Genomic DNA, 20,744 nt, shown 5'->3' with positions numbered 1-20,744 from the left:
ATTGGCAAACTTAAGTCTGACATGGAACTCTGCTGCAAATGGGTAAAGACTGAGTTTTTGCATGCATCACATTCTGCAATTTCATGTAAAGTAACCTTCCTGGAGTGACAGTATTTTCCTTAGCTTTGTCCTGTGGTGGAGGGGGGAGAGGAGCAGAGTGAGGTTTCAGTCATTAAAAGCAGATGACAAGTAGCTTCAGAACACAAGAACTCACACACCAACCTGCTGCCTTCATTTGTATTCAACAGATGTCTTGATTTTTTTCCCACTCACTGCCTAGACTGTGCTGATCAGTATAAACAATGGAATTTTTGTCTTTATGGACATATTTTTGTTCTGTTTCACTTGAAGGTAGAGACAAACATTAAAAAAAAAAAAGAAGAAAAGCAAAAAGCAACCTTCACAGACACATTTATAGCTTAAAAATTTGATAGGTAAACTTGAAGAAATAATTAAGGTATTCAAGAATTTGGCTGAGAGATTCATGAAACTAGTACATGATGCTGTAAGATTTAAACAGAAAGAAAAAAAACAGCAAAAAAGAAAACCTGAGGGATTAATCTGTGAGACACTGTAAAAGCCAGGGGAAATGAAAATGGCTAATTATGCTAATTTTATGTTATACTATCAATATGGAACATGTATTGTCTTTATGTGTATATATATATAGATACATAGTGTGCCTATATGAGTCCAGCCTTTTTCCATGACTACTTTGGTATAATATATCTTTTAGTTAAACTACTTTGCATGCACAGAAAAGCTGGCTCATTAGAATATAATTTTTTTCCTTCCTAGTCTGATCACAAGTCCCTAAGGTGTCACTAAGTAGCTAATTCTGGTCCAGAATCAAGAATTTCCATTGTTGTGGGAAATACTTACTGGCAGTAACAGCATCTTTGTCTTTCCTTCTCCTCAGTTACAGAGAACAGGGCAGGCTCTGAGAGAGCAAAATGATGTTACACAGTGTCAGCAGATCTCCATTATCATGTGATCTCCAACAAGGTGTCAGGCTGACTTGGTGCAGCACTCTTCCCTACATCTGGCCATATGTTCCCTTTCCTTTGCCACTTTTACCACCTCTACTACTGCTGTTAGTTCCCAGTCAGTGGGTGAGATGCTCCAGGGAGTTCTGAGCACTGAAACTGCAGCTTCATATCCTGCCTGGAGAGAAAAAAGGGAAGGGAGACTGAAACTGTTCAGACTTGTGTTTGACTGCATTTTCCCCAAGACCAAGTACTGGTGGAAAAATCCTCATTGTAGAGTCAGGGATGTTTGTTTTATTACCTGATGCTCTTTGTAGTTATTCTCTCTATGCACATGCAATTGTCAAAGTAGCTAAGTATTTCTAGAATGCCCAAGAAACAGAAACCAAGCTGTGTTTTCAGTTACTTTCCTAAAAAATTGCTCTAATTGTATATGTGTGTGCATGTGTCCAACATACGTTTGGATTTCCACAAACAAGATTTATGTGACTGACTGGTTCAGCTCCATCCTAATTTTGTTTTGGATTTCAACACTTCAGGAGAGAGAAGAAAACCTTTCTTTCCAATGTCTATATTTACCTGTCTAAAATATCACAAAGTCTGATGTCAAAAAAGCTATGTTATGTAAGATATCAGATAAATAATGAGTGTATGACAGATCAGGAAAATAATGCAGTGTAAAGATTTTCTGAAATAGTTACAAATGCAAACTGGAGAAGGAATAAAGTTCCCCTCCCCTGCTGATACCCCTATTCACTGGGGATTCTGAGAGGGAAAGAGAGAGTTAGTTAATGCTTTCTTAGACCTTGTTTTTCTTTGAATTCCCCTCTCTCCTCTTCTAGCACACACTTGTACACATTGCTGACTCTAAAAGCATTCCCAGAGGTCAAATTATTGAAAGTTCAACCAAATTTTCCTAAGCTATCACAGTTTACTTACCATTCCCAGTTTCCACAGGCTATCTGAGCAGTGATTAAATATCTATCAGTTTTGGCATCAGAAGCCATAAACTGACTCTTTAGCCCCTGTGTTTGTGTGATATTGTTTGATCTTCCAAAGACAATTTGCACCCACACACACTGTTCAACAGAATCTGACTTGCAGTTTGTCTGTGAAAAAAAAAGCATCCTCATTAAAAAGTTTTCCAGTCTAGAAAGTCAAATAGGGAATATGCATGAAGATGACAGTCAGTGGTTTTGTTTCTGTTGGTTTTAAATCTTTGTCATATAATAATGACCCACTCAGCACAAGAAGAAAAAAAAAAATAGAAGAAAGGTCCAGAAAAGAACGATGATCATAGCAGATGCTGCACACGCTTTCAGTTTGTGGTTTGCTGCAATTCACCTGGACTATTTAAAAGCCTGTGATGAATGGGCGGCACAAAAGATAGCGTTGTGTCTTTCAAGCCTTTGACAGTAGGCACTAAATGTTACTAAGCAAAATTACATAGGGCCAAAAGGTTGGCCATGATGAATCCCAGATACAATAGAACTGGGGGTTTTCTGTATACGGAGTGATAAGGAGGGACTTTTAGGGTTGACAGGAATGACTTGCATACTATGACAAATGAAGAGGTAAGGATGTGGCTGTTGGCACAGTACGTGAGAAATGCGGGATCAATTTCCCGCCACGTTAATGTCTTAGTGTGTGGCCTTGGGGAAGTCCCTTAGGATCAGACATTGGAAAGTATACAGGGGTCTAAAGATGCAAATCAGAACATCAGAGGACTTTCAAAGACAAGCAGAAAATCCTGACCTGATCCATGTCTTATTTTTCTGATCATAGAGATTTGTTGGGTTTTTTGGAGGAAAATATCTCATGTATCATCAGTTGTTCCAATTCAGACAAGAAGTGGGTGATAAAAGCCAAAATTGGATTTGAAGGCCAAAATAGCTGAATGTGTAATTCATTTGTGTGTAATACACCTTGCAAGTTGTCTCCACAGCCAATAGTGGAGAAGAGGACAGAACTGGTTTATTATCTGTCTTTTCAGAGATCCACCAAGCATTAAATCTGTCAGGATAGAGGAGCAAGTGATTCTGCAGCTGGTCATTTGGGAGGAGACCTTCTGGCTTGATTAGACTTCCCTCAACAAAGTTCAATACATCAGGCCCGGAATAGGATTTAAGGAGCCAAAAGTTTCATAGCTGCTGTTTCTTTGGTTTTCCCTTTCCCTTTTCCCTTTCCCTTGATTTTTCTTAAATTGGCTTTTTTCTGAAGAATTAGAACATCAAATATTTCTTTGCATTTCCCGCATCTCCTGTAAAAAAACCATATGTCCAGTATTTCCTCAATGAAGGCCCAACAGCCAATAAACAGGAGCAATTAGAGGGACAGAAGTCTCTGTGCTTGGAAGTTAAAAGACTTGGAAGTTTTGTGCAATTTGCATCAGTATCCTGGAGTTAATCCATTGAAAACAGAAGCTACTGACCCATACCAGGGATTGGGGAAAATAAATTTTTTGTAACTCTTATTAAAGTCACATGCCTGGTACTGAGCTGTTAAGGTGGGTTTCCTACCAAGGCTCTGGATATCACAGGTGCTGTACATCTGTGTCTGAGATGAACATCAGGCAGCCGAGGCCAAGGGAATAGAAAAGATTTGTTTAGGTTTGAAGAGCAATCTGAAAATTTTGCTGTTCAGACAGGCATGTAACCTGTCTACAGAACAGGATGCAAAGAAAATTTTTGAAGAGTTTGATGAGGTGTTTAATAGACCTGAAAGCATTGTGAATAAAACACATCATACTGATACAGATCCCATTATGCTGCCAAAAGTACTAGCATCACATAGAGTACAGTCTCATTAGTCCCGAGAAATGAAGGAAAAGTTGATTGTGACAAGATGGTAAGATGCAGTGTTATTGAGAGGACACAGATACTGACTAGCCTGGTTAGCAACCCAATCACATTCAATAATAAGAAATGGTGCGGATTTATGTAGATGGAGGAGATTTGAATAAGGCTACCAAATGCAACAAAGCCCAAGGGAGTGCTGGGAAAAGACATGTCTAGACTTCCAAAAGCAAGAATATTTCCAGATAAAAATGCAAGCCTGTGATTTTGGCAACTGCAGTTTGACGAAATTTTAAACTCTACACCTGCATATGTCTTTTTGCTGATGCATTTTTAAATAAATTTGCTCTGTGATTGCTTCAGAAATCAAAAAGTGCCACTAAACAGAATTTTAAATCCCCTAAAAAACAGGTGGAAAGAGATACTTACAACCTCTTGAGCTAATGTGATAATCATCAACACTGTAAAAATAATAGCTGATATCCAGTTCAGCAGGTCTGGCTATCAGAAGCATTTTTCTTCACTGTATAGGCCTTTTATAGGTTTCCTTCTTTTCGTTCTTTCTCTTCCATGAGAAAAAGAGAACAACTGTGTCAGCAATAAGCTTTATGTCAAATAGATTCCAGGTTTAGACTCCTGTCTTATATAGGTAAAGGACTTGAACCTCAGAGGTAGAGCTTCATGACATGTTGCCTTCAGGAGAGAGGCCAACATTTGAAGATCCCCTGCATTGTTGCTTTTCCCCAACGCCACTTGATGATTCTTTTTACTCCACTAGCAGGTGCATGCACTGCAACTGTGTGAAAAACAACCCCCTTCATATGCCAAAAAGATTATTTTTAAACATTCTTGTTCATCATGTTTCTAGTATGTTCCCACAATAAGTTTGTAGCATCCCACACGAGAGAGTGGCAACCTGTGACATAAGAGTAAAATGTGGTAGATGATGTCTGGATATTCTTACAAGGGATTTTGCTTCTGAAGTCACTGGGTTATGACACTGCATTCTGGGTCTCTCACACAACCCATGAAAAACGCACTTAAAATTGTTTTCTAGACTAAGCCTCCTTTTGGACCAATAATGATCCAGTTATTTGAAAACATTTTCAAAGTATCATTATATATACAACTCACAAATTTCAAAGGGACCCTTTGCAGAATTGCAAATATTCTGCTTATCAAGCAATTCGCCTGCTATAGACAAAAATAGCAGGGAGTGTATCTTAGTTAAGTTTTCACATTTCCTGCATGAGTGCGCTAAGAAGGTTTTTAGCAATAGGATGCAGAATGAGAAGTTTTGGGTTTTTTTCTCTGATTTTAGTCAGAAATTGCACACTTAAGAAATCTTTGCCTCAAAGATTACTGGATTACTACCAAGTGTCAAAACTGGATTCTGGTAATTCCTGCATAGTTCTGAGAAAGACCTGATCACATCCATATAAACAAGTAATGACTCATCCAAAACACAGGAAACAATCTTGAAAACAGAAGTCCATTTCTAAAGCACACTAACAACTTTCTTACAGCAGTCAAGCTTTCAGGAGTTTCTAAGCATAAAAATCACAGCAAGCAGCAAGGTTTGAACAAATCATGAGTCAAGTAATACTATTTCTGAGTAATGAGAAGTACCAAATTATGCCAACCTGTAAGTGATTGTTAGAGTAATTCTGCATGGATGGTCAACAGTGAAAGCCCAGAACCATCCAAATATAACTTTTTGTGGGATCTATCAATGTGAAGTTGCTGCACATATTGGAAGGTGGCATAAAAAAACTCCAAATCATAATACAACACAGCACGAGAGCAGAAATGTTAAACAGAGCCCACAAGGGCCTATCTGGGGCTTGAAACATAAAACACTATATAGAATGTCTTATAAATACCATTACAGAAAATAAAAATAAAATCTGCAACAAATATGGGAAAAGATGCAGAAGAACTGTTATTCTTTTTGAACTTGCTTCCAATAATGGAATAATTCATTAAGCTAATAACTGTGGTCTTCATTTCTTCCGGGGATAAGGGTATTATCTTAAGAACTGAGAAAGTTTGTATTTTACTTTTTTGCCTCTCTCTAAATTCAGAAGCTAGATCTCTTTCAAAAGACCAAAGAAAAAAGGTGAATAGATTGTTATTTGAAAGTGAGTTGTTGCCCACCCTAAATTCCCAGAGTTGACATTTCTGGCACTGGCTGTAAGAGTCTTGGCCAAATCATTCCTTCCAAGCAAAGCCCAGTTTCGCCTTGGCAGAAGCACCATATGGCAATGGGTGCCTTTGAGATATGAAGCCTCTTCAAGCACCACTGAAGTGCTGCCATTGCCCCTCTCCTTATAAGGGGGTGTAGCATATGCTCTCCTGACTAGCTGATTAGCACTACTTAGAGCTAAATAGCAGAAGGATCAGGTTTTACCCTTCTCTATGTCTTTAGACTGCTGTATCCCACAGAGGAAGGCAAAAAGTGAGTGGTCTCTCACATGAAGGATGCAAAAAGTATCTCATCTCCCCTTAAATAATGCTGTATTTTATCTCTCAGATGCAATCTTGGATAAGTTAGTATTCATTGTATCTAATACATACGTTTTCTGGGGAAAATATATATTCACTGGGAATGTGGTTTGTTTATATGATTGATGTAAAATAGTCTGGAGTGTTACATGTTCATTCTACATGAGAAAGACAGGTTTTTAGCTTTGTACTATCTTCTCCTCATGAGAAAAAAAAGAAGTAGCTGTGCCTTCTTTATGCAACTAGAAGTAAATTGAGTGTAACAACATCATTGTAAAATGATGTGCTTTATAAAGTCCCGAATATGGTGCATCTTTTGTGTTTTGTTTCTAATTGTTTGCTCAATACAAAAGGATAATTCATTAGGCCAATTCTCCAAATAATCTCAAAGTGACATGAATTCCTTTGCAGAGTGAATGTCTGTAACAAGTAATCCATGGAAAACAGACAGGCATCTCTAGTCATTTTGGAGCTCTAATCCACTGCCTGAAGCATGAAAATGCTCAGGATAACAAGTGTGGGAATGACCAAAATCAACATTATTTTTTTATTTTCTTTTCTAAACAATGCTTCTGATCAATAGAATTGCTGAATCTGCCAGATACAATGCCATGGGATTAATGAATTAAGCTCAGGAAGCAGAAGAATTTGTTAAAAAGAAGAGGGAAAAAGCCCCTTCTTTTCCACTGGTGTGTGAATATTAAGCAATGGAAGCAGCAATGACAGAATTTTAGCCCTTGTTTTACCATAGCACCAAGCCTTGTTCTGCACAAGTCTTTACATTTTAATTAGAACCATACTGACACCCGCTTTTTCAACTGTGAACTTCACTTTTAAATTTAAAACTATTTCCTAAATGCTGGTTTAGTATCTAGGTCTGAACACAGAAGAGAGATGCTGTGTTTGTGTAATCCAGTGTGTAGTGTGGTCATCATCAGTGGGGCTAGATAATTGGTTTTTAAACCACAGTAAATAGTGGTAAAATGAAGGAAGAGACTCTCACTGAAATGCCATAGTATCAGTAGTCAGCATAAAGTACTCACATGCTCTGGAAAAACATAGAATGAAATACAGAGGGATCATCACACTTCTTTGATGATGCCAATGTTTTACAAAGGCTGATTGCCAGCGTTTCTGTCAATACTGCATCAGGAATGTAGCACAGGGTACATATCTGTGTAAGACATTACATTCCAAAATACACATTACATTGATATTCAGCACAGCATGGAAATTTTAATAAACCGTCCCTCACTAGAAGGGGTTTGTTCAGATATTTGGGAGGGGAGAGCTTATGTTTGCTTATATGTTTGTATTTACACCTCCTTAAAGACCTCTGGGAATTCTGTGTGTCCTTTTGTCCAAACAAACAAACAAAAAAATCTTTATCTAGTTTCATTGCACAAAAATATATTACAATAATCACACAGTCCTAGAAATCGGAAGGTTTGGAACATTTTCAACTTACAAGAACACTTCAGAGAATACTCCTGTGTAATTTATGAGCCCCTCTAGACCTGTCCATGTCTTGAACTGATTGTTGAAGTGGGCTTTACTAGGAATTTCTTTGCTTGAATTGGAGTAGTGCAGGAGGTGGGGAAGGAGGGAGGGTTAGAGCAACCTTCCCTAACAAGGCTTTAAAAGCTTCAGCGGTAAAGTTATGCTGATGGGAGACTTTGTTACTTGTTTTTAACTGGGAACAACCCGAAGAGGATTACGCTATGGGCAGGAGCTGTTATTTATGTGGGTAGCAACGTCGTGGGCTGTGTTGTGCCGTTGTTGTTTTTAACGTGGGACGTGCATCTTTTGATTAGAACTGTAAAATGATTTTAAAAAACCAAACCGAACAACCAACCAAACAAAACGCAACAAACCCAAACCAAGCAAAACCAAACCCAACAACCTGGGCAATGACATGAAACAGCTGGTGAAATGTTTAGCTCCGTGCCCTCTCCAAGCGCGGCGGCGGTTTCTGTTCTCTCATCTCTGCCACGATGTGGGCTTTTTTTTTTTTTTTTTTTTTTTTTTTTTCTTTTCCTCCTTTTTTTCCTTTTTTATTTTTTTCCTAGCTCCTTGCATGTGCTGTGACAGCCGGGGAAGGGGGGGTGTGGGGGGGGTCGCCCCTGCCGACGCTCCCATTGTCAGGCGCTCCGGGAGCGCGGGCAGCGCTGGTGTCCCCGCGCCGGGCGGTGCGCGGGGAGCGCGGGGAGCGCGGGGCCGCCCCCGCCGCCGGGACCCGCCCGCCGCGCGGGGAGCGGAGCGGGGCCCGCCCCGGCCCGGCCCGGCCCGGCCCCGGCCCCTGCCCCCGGCCCGCGCCGCCGCCGCCGCCGCCCGCACCATGCCGCCCCCCCGCCGCACGCCGCTCGCGCCCGGGGGCTGCCTCCCTTTCCGGCCCGCGGCGTGTGCGTGAGAGGGGCTTGAAGTTGCCCCGGCGGCGGCGGCGGCGGCGGCGGCGGCGAGCGGGGGGCCGGGACGGCAGCGGCGGCGTCGGGGCGCGGCGGGCGCGGAGCGGAGCCCACCCCCATCACCTGTTACCTCCGCTCCCCAGGTTGCCTGAAGTTCCCCGGCGGCGCCCGGCAGGACGGGGAGCGCCACGGCTGCGGCTGGCGGGGACCCTACAGTGGCTGCTGCAGCATGGGCTGGCTCAGGGGGATTGCCTTGCTTTCCTTGGGAGTATTACTAGCAGGAAGAGTCAACTGCCAGCATGTGAAGAATAATGTGCCAAGGCTCAAATTATCGTATAAAGGTAAGTCTGTTGTTCTCTCTTATTCTCGGTTTTCCTACGAACCTCTCTCCTCCTTGCTCCGTCACTGCCTCCCTCCTCACCTTCCTCGCTGCTTTTCCTTATCTTCCAAAGGGGAAATTGACATTAGGAGAAATTTCTGAAAACATTTACTTAAAAAGCCTCTCCGTGCTGCGGTCGGTACCAGGCAGTTTAAACCTAGACAAAGAAGAGTTAGTTGCGGTTGCAGACGAGGACTCCGGATCGTGCTGATCCCTGTTAGAGCATTTTTCAGTCTTGTGCTATTTCACCGGACTTTACTCTTCAAAACGATGAGTCGCGTTTGGCCACCCAGCTCATCTCCCCCATGCTGGGCATGCAGTGCAGCCACCATCCCAGATCTGCTTTAAACATCATAGAATAGATGAAGATTTATATATTTTTTAATTTTATATTTTAGGCATGAAGTGGTTAATTTTCAAGTCATGAATATTCAGTTTGTACAAATCTGACAATCAGATGCCTAACATAAGCAGTAGATGGTGGGTTTGCCAAGAAACTATAAACTGAAAGGAACAGATCAGTCCAGAAAAGGAGGAGAGGACTGCTAGGCACCAGAAAATGCTGTCTATGGATGTTTAATGCAGTGCGATTTATTTGAACCACGGTTGTTTTCGGTGTACTCTGATGTGTGTCATTAGAGATCACAGGGAAGGTGTAACTGAAGAAAGAGAGCTGTGAGATTACATTTACGTTTGAAATTGTGTAATGCCACTCACACTGCAGTTGTCAGTAATTAACTTTTGTATAATAGTGCCGGTATTAAAGGAGAAGGGTGAAGTAGACAGGCTCTTCTCTTTATCAGCATAGTTCCACTCTAAGTACGTTTTCAGAAGAATTCATCAAATCTGAGGAATGTACAACTGGGAAAGAAGTTTAAAATGTAAGAGCTGTAGAGTATTTTTTTCTAAAACAGAGAGCTATACACCTAGGTACATACACATCTCTCTGAAGAGCTGCCTCCTCATAATTCTCAGATTATTGAAGGCTGAGAGAAGGAGCAGCAGCTACAGTTCTGAAAGCAGAGAGGAAAAATAACACACTGCTTCTACAGAGGGAAAAAGAGAACATGTGTGTGCTTGCCTGGTCATAGATGTCAATCTCAGTTTACAGCATAGTGTCAATACATCTCTTGCCAGTAGAAATACGTTTTCCTTTTTTTTTCATCTTTCTCATGCTGCAAATGAGAGGGGGGAAAGTCCTCTCTGATACAGAGCAGGCGTCATCTTCACACTCCAGATGAAAAAAAGAATTAAGCACCTGCAAAACTTGGATGCACTGTGTGAAATAAATGCATGTGCCGGGTTTTCTTAAAGAACTCATTTGTGCATATTTGTGTGTATTTAAACTATAAAGTATATGAATGAAAAGAACAGTTTAAGGGGTTCAGAGTCTGTTAATGAGAAAAAACATTTGTATTTAACACAAAATTGATTATTTTGAATAATGGAGTCTAAAGATAGCTTCTACTGTAACTACATGTCATGTCAAAAAACTCATTAAAAAACTCTTAATTGCTTCCAAACTTCTACAATCGTACTGAAACTCAGATTAGTATATAGAAGCATAAATGCTATAAAAATATCCTGTAAAGGGGTTTAATGGCTTATTAACTACTGTTTATTTTTTTCACCCTTTTAAAGTTTATCCATGGCTCAAGTCTGCTACCCCTGCTCATATTGGCTAAATGCACAGAAACTAATTTCAAAGAGTGGCCAAATGTGACTGATGGTGGTTTTCTTTTTTTCTTTTCTCTTTTTCTTCTTCTGTTTTTTTTTCCCCACCTCGCTGGTGCTGTATCTATAGACCCTTTAAAAAATGTTTCGCTGCTCTGCCGATTGGTTGTTTTCCAGTTCTGCTCTTGCTGGGATAAAGAGCCTCATTTTCATTTTTTAAAATATCAGATATCAAATTTTGCTATATGGTCAGTTCTATATGATCAAAACAGGAAACTGAGCTGAACATCAAAACTGTTTTATACTTGGTGGATCATTGTGGAACAAAAATGAGTTCAAATGGTGAGCAACCCTGTTTCCTATGCAGTGAAGACAGTAAATGCCTAAATCCAGAGCAAGTTGAAGTCTGAAGACTTACAGGAATTCACACTGTAGCCTTTGAGACACACATTTGACTTCAAACATGTGTAACTCTAAAAATCAGATCAGACTGCTCACATACTTAAAATTAAGTACTGGTGTAAATGCTTGGCCAGGTCAATAGGAGAGTGCTGCTACATTGATCCCCAGGTATGGGGATATCATTATTAGTCAGAGAAGACTAAGCCTTGTCAGCTGGTGCTTTTCCAGACAAATTTTGCTTCCAGCACAGTACTCAGTGCACCGATCAATGTTAACACCTTGCGTAGGAACATCCTTAAATGCTGTGGGTATTGAAAATATGTCTTTTAGGTACTGACAGAATACCTCACATGCTAATACTTATCTCTCTGGATATACTTCACTGCCATGTGACTATGTGATACCAAGTGATTCATCTCTATTTAAACTGCTTGCAAGTAGAAAAAGAAGCTACCCAGTTACTTACCCATTCCTCATCTCCATGAAGAGATGTGGTTGAGTAAAATAAACTTATGATATTGGAAAAAAAAAACCCCAAACATGCAGGGTGAAAAGAATGACCCAGGTGACTTCACTTTTCTGTGGCAGTCATTGTGCTTTCTTTTAAGACGTGTGCTTGTTTGTCTAAACAGATACCTTGGAGCTAAGTGTTGGTGCTTTATTTCAAAAGAAAATCAAGGATGTATTTTAACTTCTTGTTTGTCTCGACTAATTAGATGTCAAACATGGTTAAAAAGCTCAGGCATTTGCTTTAAAAGTTAGCGAAATGTCATGAAGGGTTAAATCCCTGCCAACCTTGATTTCCTATGGTCACTTGCTTTCAAAGGCCCAGTATTAGCTCTGCTATTTCCCTGGTTGCTGGACAGAAGTTTTGGTGAACTCCTGTTCTTACTTCCTCTTAACTTCTTGTCGCTCAGTCTTGCAGAAGATTAAAAGCATCCTATGGGGCGTGGTGTGGATAGGAAGCAGAAGAGAAAGTGTATAAATGCGTATGTTAAGGCCACATCTGTGACCTGAAAAGGTTCTTTCTGTTTATTGTGAAACAAAGTTCTGGTTATTTGGTTTATATCACCTTGATTCTGCTGGCATATTAAAGAAAGGAAATTTGAGGAGAGCGGTAGGGATATCCTTGTCCATCTGAAATCTGTGGTGAAGCTCCTGTCCAGTAGCTTCTGGGTTTTGCTCTGTACTTTATAAAGTTTCCAAGCATTTTCATCTTTGTACATGGGTTGGAAAGGTTTTACTCAAATGCTACTCATCTCCTTATTTCAGTCAAAAGGAATTAATATGATTAAAAGCCTGATCCAAAGTTCATTGAAGTCACTAAGTGCTGGATCATAGCCTAAATGTGGTAAAACCAGCCATAAAACTGAAAGCTCAGTTGAGCTCTTCAACCACTAAACTCCTCTTTTTGTGTCCTTCAAAGACTTTGTGTCCTTATTGTAGAGTAACGAGAAATGTCATTGTTGATATATCAAAAGTAAAAGAATCTTCCCTTAAAGAGTGTAGGGGGCTTTCTTCTTGCTTTTTTGTTGTTTTTTTTCTAATCTCATTGACTTCACTTCTGATGTTCGTTGTAAGTCTCTATATTGTGTCACCAGGTCACAGATTCTGTTTAGGAAACTCCTATTGAGCACAGAGTTCTCAGAAAGACGGTGATCAAGTTGAGTGTGCAAAGTTTAAAACAATAAATATAGCCTTAACTCCAGATGGATTTCTTGTATCGTTTATTGTTTTGTATTTTCTTTTGCTGTTCTCTGTATGGGGAGGTAACAGCACAAACAGAGATGGAGCTAGCTATAGTACCCTTTAAATATAAACAAATAAGCCCCAAGAAAGTGTTCATTAGCAATTCCTTGATTTGCAGATTTTTTTCATAAAGCAACCCTGATTTTTGCCTCCACATGAGTAAATCTTGTCAACCCAACTTTCTCAAATCCATCTGTCACATCTTATTTGTCTATTGAAAATTACTAAATGCTGTAAGTATGTTTTGCAAGAGTACATGTGTGGTTCTCCTTTGTTATTGTTGCTCAATTGGATACATATTACTTGAGAAAAAGTAAGTGGAAAAGCATTGCACACAGATTTAGCTCTATTACTCCCTGGCTACAATTCAAGCCATATTAAAAGTAAGTGTCTTGTTTAAAGTTGCAGTGATAGTGACAACTACTCCATCCTTGATGTGCAGTTGATTTACAATTTTATAGCATGGATTTTTATCCAGATGAAATCATGGCCCTAGTGAAAGCAATGGCAAAACTTCTGTCTGTTTCAATCTGTCCCACATGGAGTGATGAGGAAGGAATGGCACCACACTGAATTACCTGTATGTACACTAATGTAAATATGATACCTGGCTTGTAGTTTGTTGACCCAGTCTGGTTGTAGTTGATGACCTGCCAGTGGGTTTGATTGTGGTTTTTCCTTTCCATCAAACTTTATAACTCACAATTCAATACCTCTGCAAATATTGGGAAAGCAGGACAAAGTGGGAGAAGGAAATGGGGAGAGAAATATTGGCAAGGGAGCCTATTTCTCTTGAGCTGGGACCAGTATTGGAGTTTGTCTCAAATTTCAAGGTAGCGGCTTAAAAACCTTTGCTTAAACTATCTTGTAAGAGTACTGTCTGAGGGAAAAGCCTCTCTGACATGCCTGAAAGGGAGAGAACAGCCCTAATTTAGGAGGAAGACTTTGGGATGTAAACCAGGGACATCTGCATCTTAACCTTCCACCATTTGTGACAAAATTTCTGCACGGCTCGAGCACTCTTGGACCTCGCAGTTCAGTCAGTGTAGGAGGCTGTGGGATGGTTAAGATACCAAATGCAGCCACAGCCACTTTAACTTTTTTTTTGCCCCAAAATAATGGGTCTTTCAGGGAAGATCTGTGTGTTGGTCTTTCTGTCACTGGTTGACTGGGGTCTTCCCAAGACCTGGGAACTCTCAGGGAGGTGCTAGGACTACCCTGCCTGGCTCTGACAGCCCACAGGCTGACAGGAGGGAGAAGCTGATGAAGGAAGTGCCAAAGCTCAGATCTTGCCTATATAGGGAAATTTTCAGCTAGCTAATTAGGGCCTGAGACAGGCAGTGTAATTGGAACAAGGAGGGTGAAAACCTAGCCCAACATTCTCGTTTTGCATTTCCAACTTTCCCATTTAAATCCAGTGGAAAAAGTGGTTTCTGAATTACAGAGCCTCCCTTTTCTGAGAAGCTGGAGTTGTCTATAATTTTTTTTACTCTATGGTTTGCAAATGACTGAATTATTCATGGAAGATGCTGTATTGACAGCCATGGAAACACTATTCTTTTGCTGCAGACAAGGTGTGTGCAGCACTTACTTGTATTGTTTGTAACAGCATCTTTAAAACTCTGACCTAGTGGGGAATTTAAATATCTATAGTTTCACTGAGCTCAGTGTATCTTCTGATATGTGAAGTCTGCCTTAAAATATAGTGTGTGTGCTTGTAAGTACTTGTAAGTACTGTGCTTGAAGCTTTTGATCAGGACTGAAGTACCTATCTATTTGCTTAGGGTTTTTTCAGGTGTATACTTATTCCATAACACTTAGCAAAACAGTATTATAATAAGAAACCCAGTCATGGCAGGTTGTTACAATGTTACAATGTAAATGGGTTATTTTTTATAATCTCTCCTGCATGTGACTCTGTATGCACAGAAAGCATTTCCATGGAGTTCCCACCTGAAAAGAAACCACAAAATGATTTGTATTTTTAACTCATTCTTTTTTTCTTGGAAGTATTTTTCAGTTTTAATTTAATGCATTGCTATACTGTGATCCTTTTAATATGGTTTTGGTTTGCTTAATCGCTGATTCTGCGTATGGCCTTTAATGCCCGCAGCTGCTGTTAGAGAATCTTCTTTATTTACTTCCTCTGGCCCACAGACTTCTCCCTCATGTGCATACCTGGAACACTACAATGGAAGCGCCTGCAATACAAAGTTGTTCCAGTATTTTCAACATTTTCTTCATCAGCTGGAGCCTGAGTTGACCCCAGTTCAATCTGAAGCAAAATCATATCTTCACCTGAGGCAGTGCCTAAGTGACTCAGAGGAAAACAAATGCTTCGAAGTGGTGTTAATGGTTGTGACATTTTCCAGTTGTTTGAAAGCTAAAAAGGATAACATTGTTTTCAGGCTCCCACACGCTTATTTTTAAGCAAATGGGTGGGGTGGACCCTGGGAGCTCTATGTCAAACTTTTAAATGGAGGTTCTGTAGCCTTTTAGGGTGCTCTTGTTAATTAAGGTTGCATGTAAAAATTGTTTCTAGTGGTGTGCTGGTGTTGGTGGGCGATTCAGTGAATTCCTTCCCTTGCAGGATTAAAGCTCCCTTCAGGAATGTCTACAAGTTCACGGTCCTCCCACATGCAGCCTTCATATAAGTTAGCTGCTCTCTTCCAGTAACAGCTGTGGATAGTGAGCATAACTGTGGGGATAGTACTTTTACTTGACTTTTCCTATTTTTTCCAAGTGGGATAGTGCCTGAATATACAAGAGAGAAAAGGATGGCCACAGCTGTTGAGAGCATCAGAAATCTTGAGAGTGTTGTAACCTTTCTCTCGAACCACAGGAGGTCCTCTGTGGTGTCTTTCTCTTTCTTTGTGGCGTCTTTCTCTTTCTTTGTGGCTGACACAGTCGGCCACATTAGGCTCTTTTCAGTGTCAGGGGAAGGAGAGGTACCTCCAGAGAGATAATCTTGGGTTAGGCAGACTGAATGAGACTTTAAAGGGTGCTCATCACTTGTCATTGACTGTAAAAGGAATTAAGCTTCTTGTTCATTTATTTAGTTTCTTTCTTTCTGGGAATGTATCGAAAGAAGGTACTAATTAACTGCTATGGAAGGACTTAGGCTGTATTCTGATCCAAAGCTTCCTAATTTAAGAAACTGCCTCTGCCTAAATGAGTATTTAAAGTTGTGTAAAAATTGAGCTGATTAAACATATTGATGGCCTCAGTATCTGTGATCTTGAGGTCACCTGTGACTCTAAATTTGCATCAAACTTGCAGTATAGAAAGAAATGAACAGTACCGCTACATTCTTCATATTTTTAAATAATTATCTAATTTACTTCTCACGTTTCCCATGTCTCTCTTCCTTAATAAGATCATCCCAAATCCAGTGACACATGCTGGAAGTGACTGTCTGGGGCTCCAGAGCTTTGCTAATTCAATGGCTTAATCATTTAGAGCTTTCAATAAGCTGTCCCCTGGCCAGCCCCATTACCTTCTGAATGTTTCTGCACTTTGAAGAGAAAAGCATACTCAAGTCTCAATTTCACAGTGTGTAGTTTGCAAATAAAATTCCCTGTGTATATGTGCAACTCAAAGGACAGGTGTCTTGACACTTTTTCAGCTGAACTATTTCAATAGTGAGAGTGGAATGAAACCTAATTTATTAATTTCTAAAAATTCTAAATAGATTTACAGTTTGGGGGATTCTTTTCTCCCTTTGGGGATTACAGATCCCCCTTGAACAAGACATATCTACAGCAGTCTGTAAAATGTGTGAGCGCTACTCTACTTTGTGTCACATCTAGTTTTCATCCTTTGCTGTTTGATAGCCAAACAGTAAAGTCAGAAGTTTTTGCCATTCTTCTAATGTTTTAAAGTTGTTTGACATTTATTGGGCTGCCTGCTTATCTCTCCAGCTGGATGTTGCAGAAACTTTAGAAGTGAGCAGTCAAATAAAATTCTCATCTCTTATAAATATTTTCATGCAAAGTTGGATCTTGCAGCGAACAATCTAAGGAATGAAGTAGTTATTTGCTTTCATCTAACTTGTGGAAGGAGGAAAAAAAAGCTCTCCTTTACTCCTCACTCTAATGAAGCAAAGCTCATGTTGGTTCTGACGGCCCCTCTTGGCTTCTTTTGAAATTCCAGCCTTGTATGAGAAAAGGACACAAAAAAGCTCTGTGAGATAATTTAAAGGATTTAGAGCTGCCTTTCAAGGGGGAGGGGTTGGTGGCCTTTTCTAGAGGAATCACATGATAAATACAGCTCACAAGCATCCAAAAGAGCTGCAGAGAGTGCAGGGTACAGCTTTCATCTCCAGCTGATGCTGGAATGGCAATAACTCTCTTCTGCTAGACACAGATCCCACGTGTGGCCAAGGCACAGAATGAGGTCCCTTAAGATGATACCTCAGGGTGTTAATTTTACTTTTACTTCTTTCATGGATTTCCCGGTGCAACTTCATTACTTTTGCATGAATGTAGAGCCTGGAATGGTTCTGACTCCTAGTGAAGCTCTTTTTCTCGAAGTACAACAACAACACTCAGTATTACCTGTAGGCCAGCTTGATCTCCTCTCCGCTGCACCAGGTCCTTTCCAAGGTCTCCATCCTGCTGGGGCTGTGTGATAAATCCAGTTCCCATTGAGGGATAGGAGGGACAGCAGAAATTATGTCTGGGGATCTGGGAAAAACAACTTTATCTTCAAGATTGCATTTTTCCCTGTATTCACTTCTACTACAACAGATTAATGGCTCTATCAAAACTTCTTGCTCTGATGACCCTGTAGACAACAACATAAATGTATTCCTGAGGTACCTGCAAATGGCACAGTTAGGAAATCGCTTCATTCTGAATTGCTGCTCTTCCAAGAAGCTTCAGAGTCCACCCACCAAGACTAAGTGAATATTCAGTTGTGCAGGAAAGTGTGATAACATTTTCGAAAAGCTCCAGTTGGGACTTCTCTGCAAGGTCACAGACATCAGCAAAGCAGAATTTCCAGGACACTGGCTGTTGGGTTATCAGAATGGTAAATCCCAGTCTATATTTTTGTTCCAAATGTGTAACCCTAGTTGTTTGTACTCTAGCCATAAAAATTGACTTGCAGCAAATTGGCAAGCTAGATTTCATCTCAAGTGAAACTATTCAGGAATTTGTTAAAATTTAAAAGAAGTTTTTCATAGTTCATTTTAAAGGAATGTTATGAAGTAAAGTATTAACGACAATAATATATGTTGAAAGTCTTTGCTTTTGTCTGCAGCCTGTATTATTGAGATAGAAAATTACATAAATTTCTAATTCTATTTTTTCAGATTTTGTTTCTCATCTGTAATGGGAAACTACTGGATGTTCTACTTCCTTTTCTCGCATCCTTTTACAATTCTGCGTGTTTCATCATTCTTTAAACCTGCATTGTAATTCAACTCTTTACTGGACAATAGTCATAAATTAGGAAAGTTTTGTTAATCTCACCTACATCGCCTACAAATGGAGGCTGGATGTTAACAGAAACCCAGCACCACAGCTGATGATACACAGGAAGTCTGTACTGTAAAGAGAATCAAAGAAAGTACCATAAATGTGAAATCCTATTAATTCCTTGGCTCTTTGTCAGCTCCTTCACCTGTAAAGTGGTATTAAGTGATTTCATGAGGAATTGCTCAAGGTCAGAGACTTGCCATGCTTATTCAGAGCTGTATCGTACTCTCAGAATAATCCCATTAACGTGTGTATTCAAAGTTCAGTCAGAACTTATTTTTGATCAACATAGAAAGGCCTTACAAGTACTTTAAAGTGATTGTAATAGTAATATTCACAGCCATGTATGCCTGTGACATGAAACACATCCCTATTATGCAGAAAGCATATCTAATTTAATTCCATTTGGATATTCCAGACAGTTTTATACAGGAGCCCTTCACAGTGTTTTTGGAGTATCCACCTCTATTTCACACTAAATACACTGTGAAGGTGATTACAGATGGCTCTGGAGAAGAGCCTTTGTATTTAGTCTTTGCAGTATTGTCTGCCAATGGTGTGTGAGTGCTCATGAGATTCTGGCCTATTTCACTGAGTTTAAGCTAGGGTTTTTTTTATCATGGCTGATAATCATATTTTAAAATTAAGAAGGAATAAAAAGTGTTAATTTTTTTTTTTCTTGTGTTTATCCGACAGAACTAAAACCTCACTTGGGACAATTTATCCCTTTGTACTCGGTCTGAGCATACCTTACCAAGCCACTGGTGATTAACACTCCCTGGCTCCTTCAAGTGTATGTGTTTCCTTCCCAAGAGATTATGGAAAAAAACCTTCTCTTTCTTTGTGCACACATCCTTTTTTTCTGTCTGTCCGTACCCCAAGTGTTCCTCCACCTTCTCCAGGATGAGGGCAACCTTTCCTAGACACTTGGGGAAGTATTCAGTAATCAATTGAGTCAGTTATAATTGCCTATCATTTGTGACTCACTCTCTGGAAAACTGTTGCTTGACAGCTCTAGTTCAGACCTAATAATGAGGATAAACTGCTATAATAAATTCATGAGTAGAATTTTGCATTTCACAAAGATTCACATTCTCATTCCTAAAATAAGTAAGAAAGCACCTGTTCCCTTTGTCAGCCTGGCCTATGAAAAGAATATTGGTGTTTCATATATTCCACATACCTTAAATGCAGCATTTAAATATTATCTTCAGTGAATTATCTCAAGGAATGTTTTTCTTTGCTTTTATACTTCCTTGTGCCACTTATGTGATGTAATTGTTGTTTTGAATAGCATTCTTTTTCCATAATAAGCTAACCATTTTCATGCCATTAATTAGGAAATACAGGGAAAATGCAAGTTTTTGTGTGATTTTGATGTACTTTTGAACTTCAGACACAAGTTTGTAGTTTGACATGTTAAACTATAGTGTCTAACTTGAACATGTGCTACATGGTTTTCTTTACAGTTTTGCAGGTGCTAGGAGAGCTAAGTTTAGTTCTTGAGGTTGGCAAACAGACCAACTGAGAGCAATGGAAAAGGTCCTGTTTAGTGATGTCAAAAGACTTCATATGTTTTCAGAGAGACAAATGTCAAGTGTCATGTGTATTATTATTCTATATTAGAAATTTTAAGCAGTGATCAACTATTCTGGTGTAAACCAAATGTAACATCATAACTGTGACTGCAGTGCTACATGTTTAGACCCCTGATTCTGCTAATTGACTTCTTACCAAAGGGAATGAGGACATGATTGAGCAATGCAACTTGTAGTTTTTTAATACAATTTCCATAGCTGAGACCATAAACAGCCCCTTAAGGTCATTTCTCATAACTGCCACTCTCTTAAAATTTTTTTTCTACCAGCATTTAGGAATATGATAAACGCTGAATTTTGTTTCACTGTAGGTTCACCCCCATTACAATGCATAGAAACTATTTTACCTTATGCCAGACATATGGAAGTGATCAATGTATGTAAATTGTATGAGGAGAGGTGAAATACAGCTTTCTAGACAAGGAAATGTGTACTTGTTTCTGGTTATAAGACACTGAGAGCACACCAGAGAAGACTTTAAGTCTTCAAATAAGTTTTCCTTTAAAAGTAACAATTGGCAAGAGGGTAGAAGAGAAATGATTTTTGATAATCACCGTGAAAGCACAGTATTGTCCTGAGCTCAACTGCCCAGGCAGATCTCTTGGACACCAGGGTTTAAGAGGCAATTGCTTGCATGTGCAGGGCCAGACCATGAACCTCCTTCTGAAATGCAGAGGTGAACTGTTCTGGGACCCACTGTGCTCAGTAGTACAAGTCAAGTTTCTTCAAACACAGGGTTTAACTGGCAGGGCCAGCTTAAATGTCTGCTTT

General features: G+C 39.8%; 1 protein-coding gene across 2 annotated transcripts in view; it reads left to right on the top strand.

Moving 5' to 3' along the window:
• Positions 1-20,744, top strand: part of SEMA3A (semaphorin 3A) — a 243,420-nt gene that overhangs the window by 62,685 nt on the left and 159,991 nt on the right. The window contains exon 2 of one of the 2 annotated variants that reach the window (XM_048301619.1): positions 8,835-9,032. In XM_048301619.1, the coding sequence (XP_048157576.1) occupies positions 8,921-9,032 (112 nt within the window). In that variant the 5' untranslated portion in view covers positions 8,835-8,920. Of the gene's footprint in view, positions 1-8,735; positions 9,033-20,744 lie in introns of those variants that run through there. The other variant, XM_048301618.1, reaches the window with a different exon arrangement.

This window comes from Corvus hawaiiensis, chromosome 4 (genome assembly GCF_020740725.1).
Source record: "Corvus hawaiiensis isolate bCorHaw1 chromosome 4, bCorHaw1.pri.cur, whole genome shotgun sequence".
In the NCBI taxonomy this organism is placed as follows: Eukaryota; Metazoa; Chordata; class Aves; order Passeriformes; family Corvidae; genus Corvus; species Corvus hawaiiensis.
Note: the sequence above shows the minus strand (reverse complement) of the source record. Positions and strands in the feature narration are given on the sequence as shown.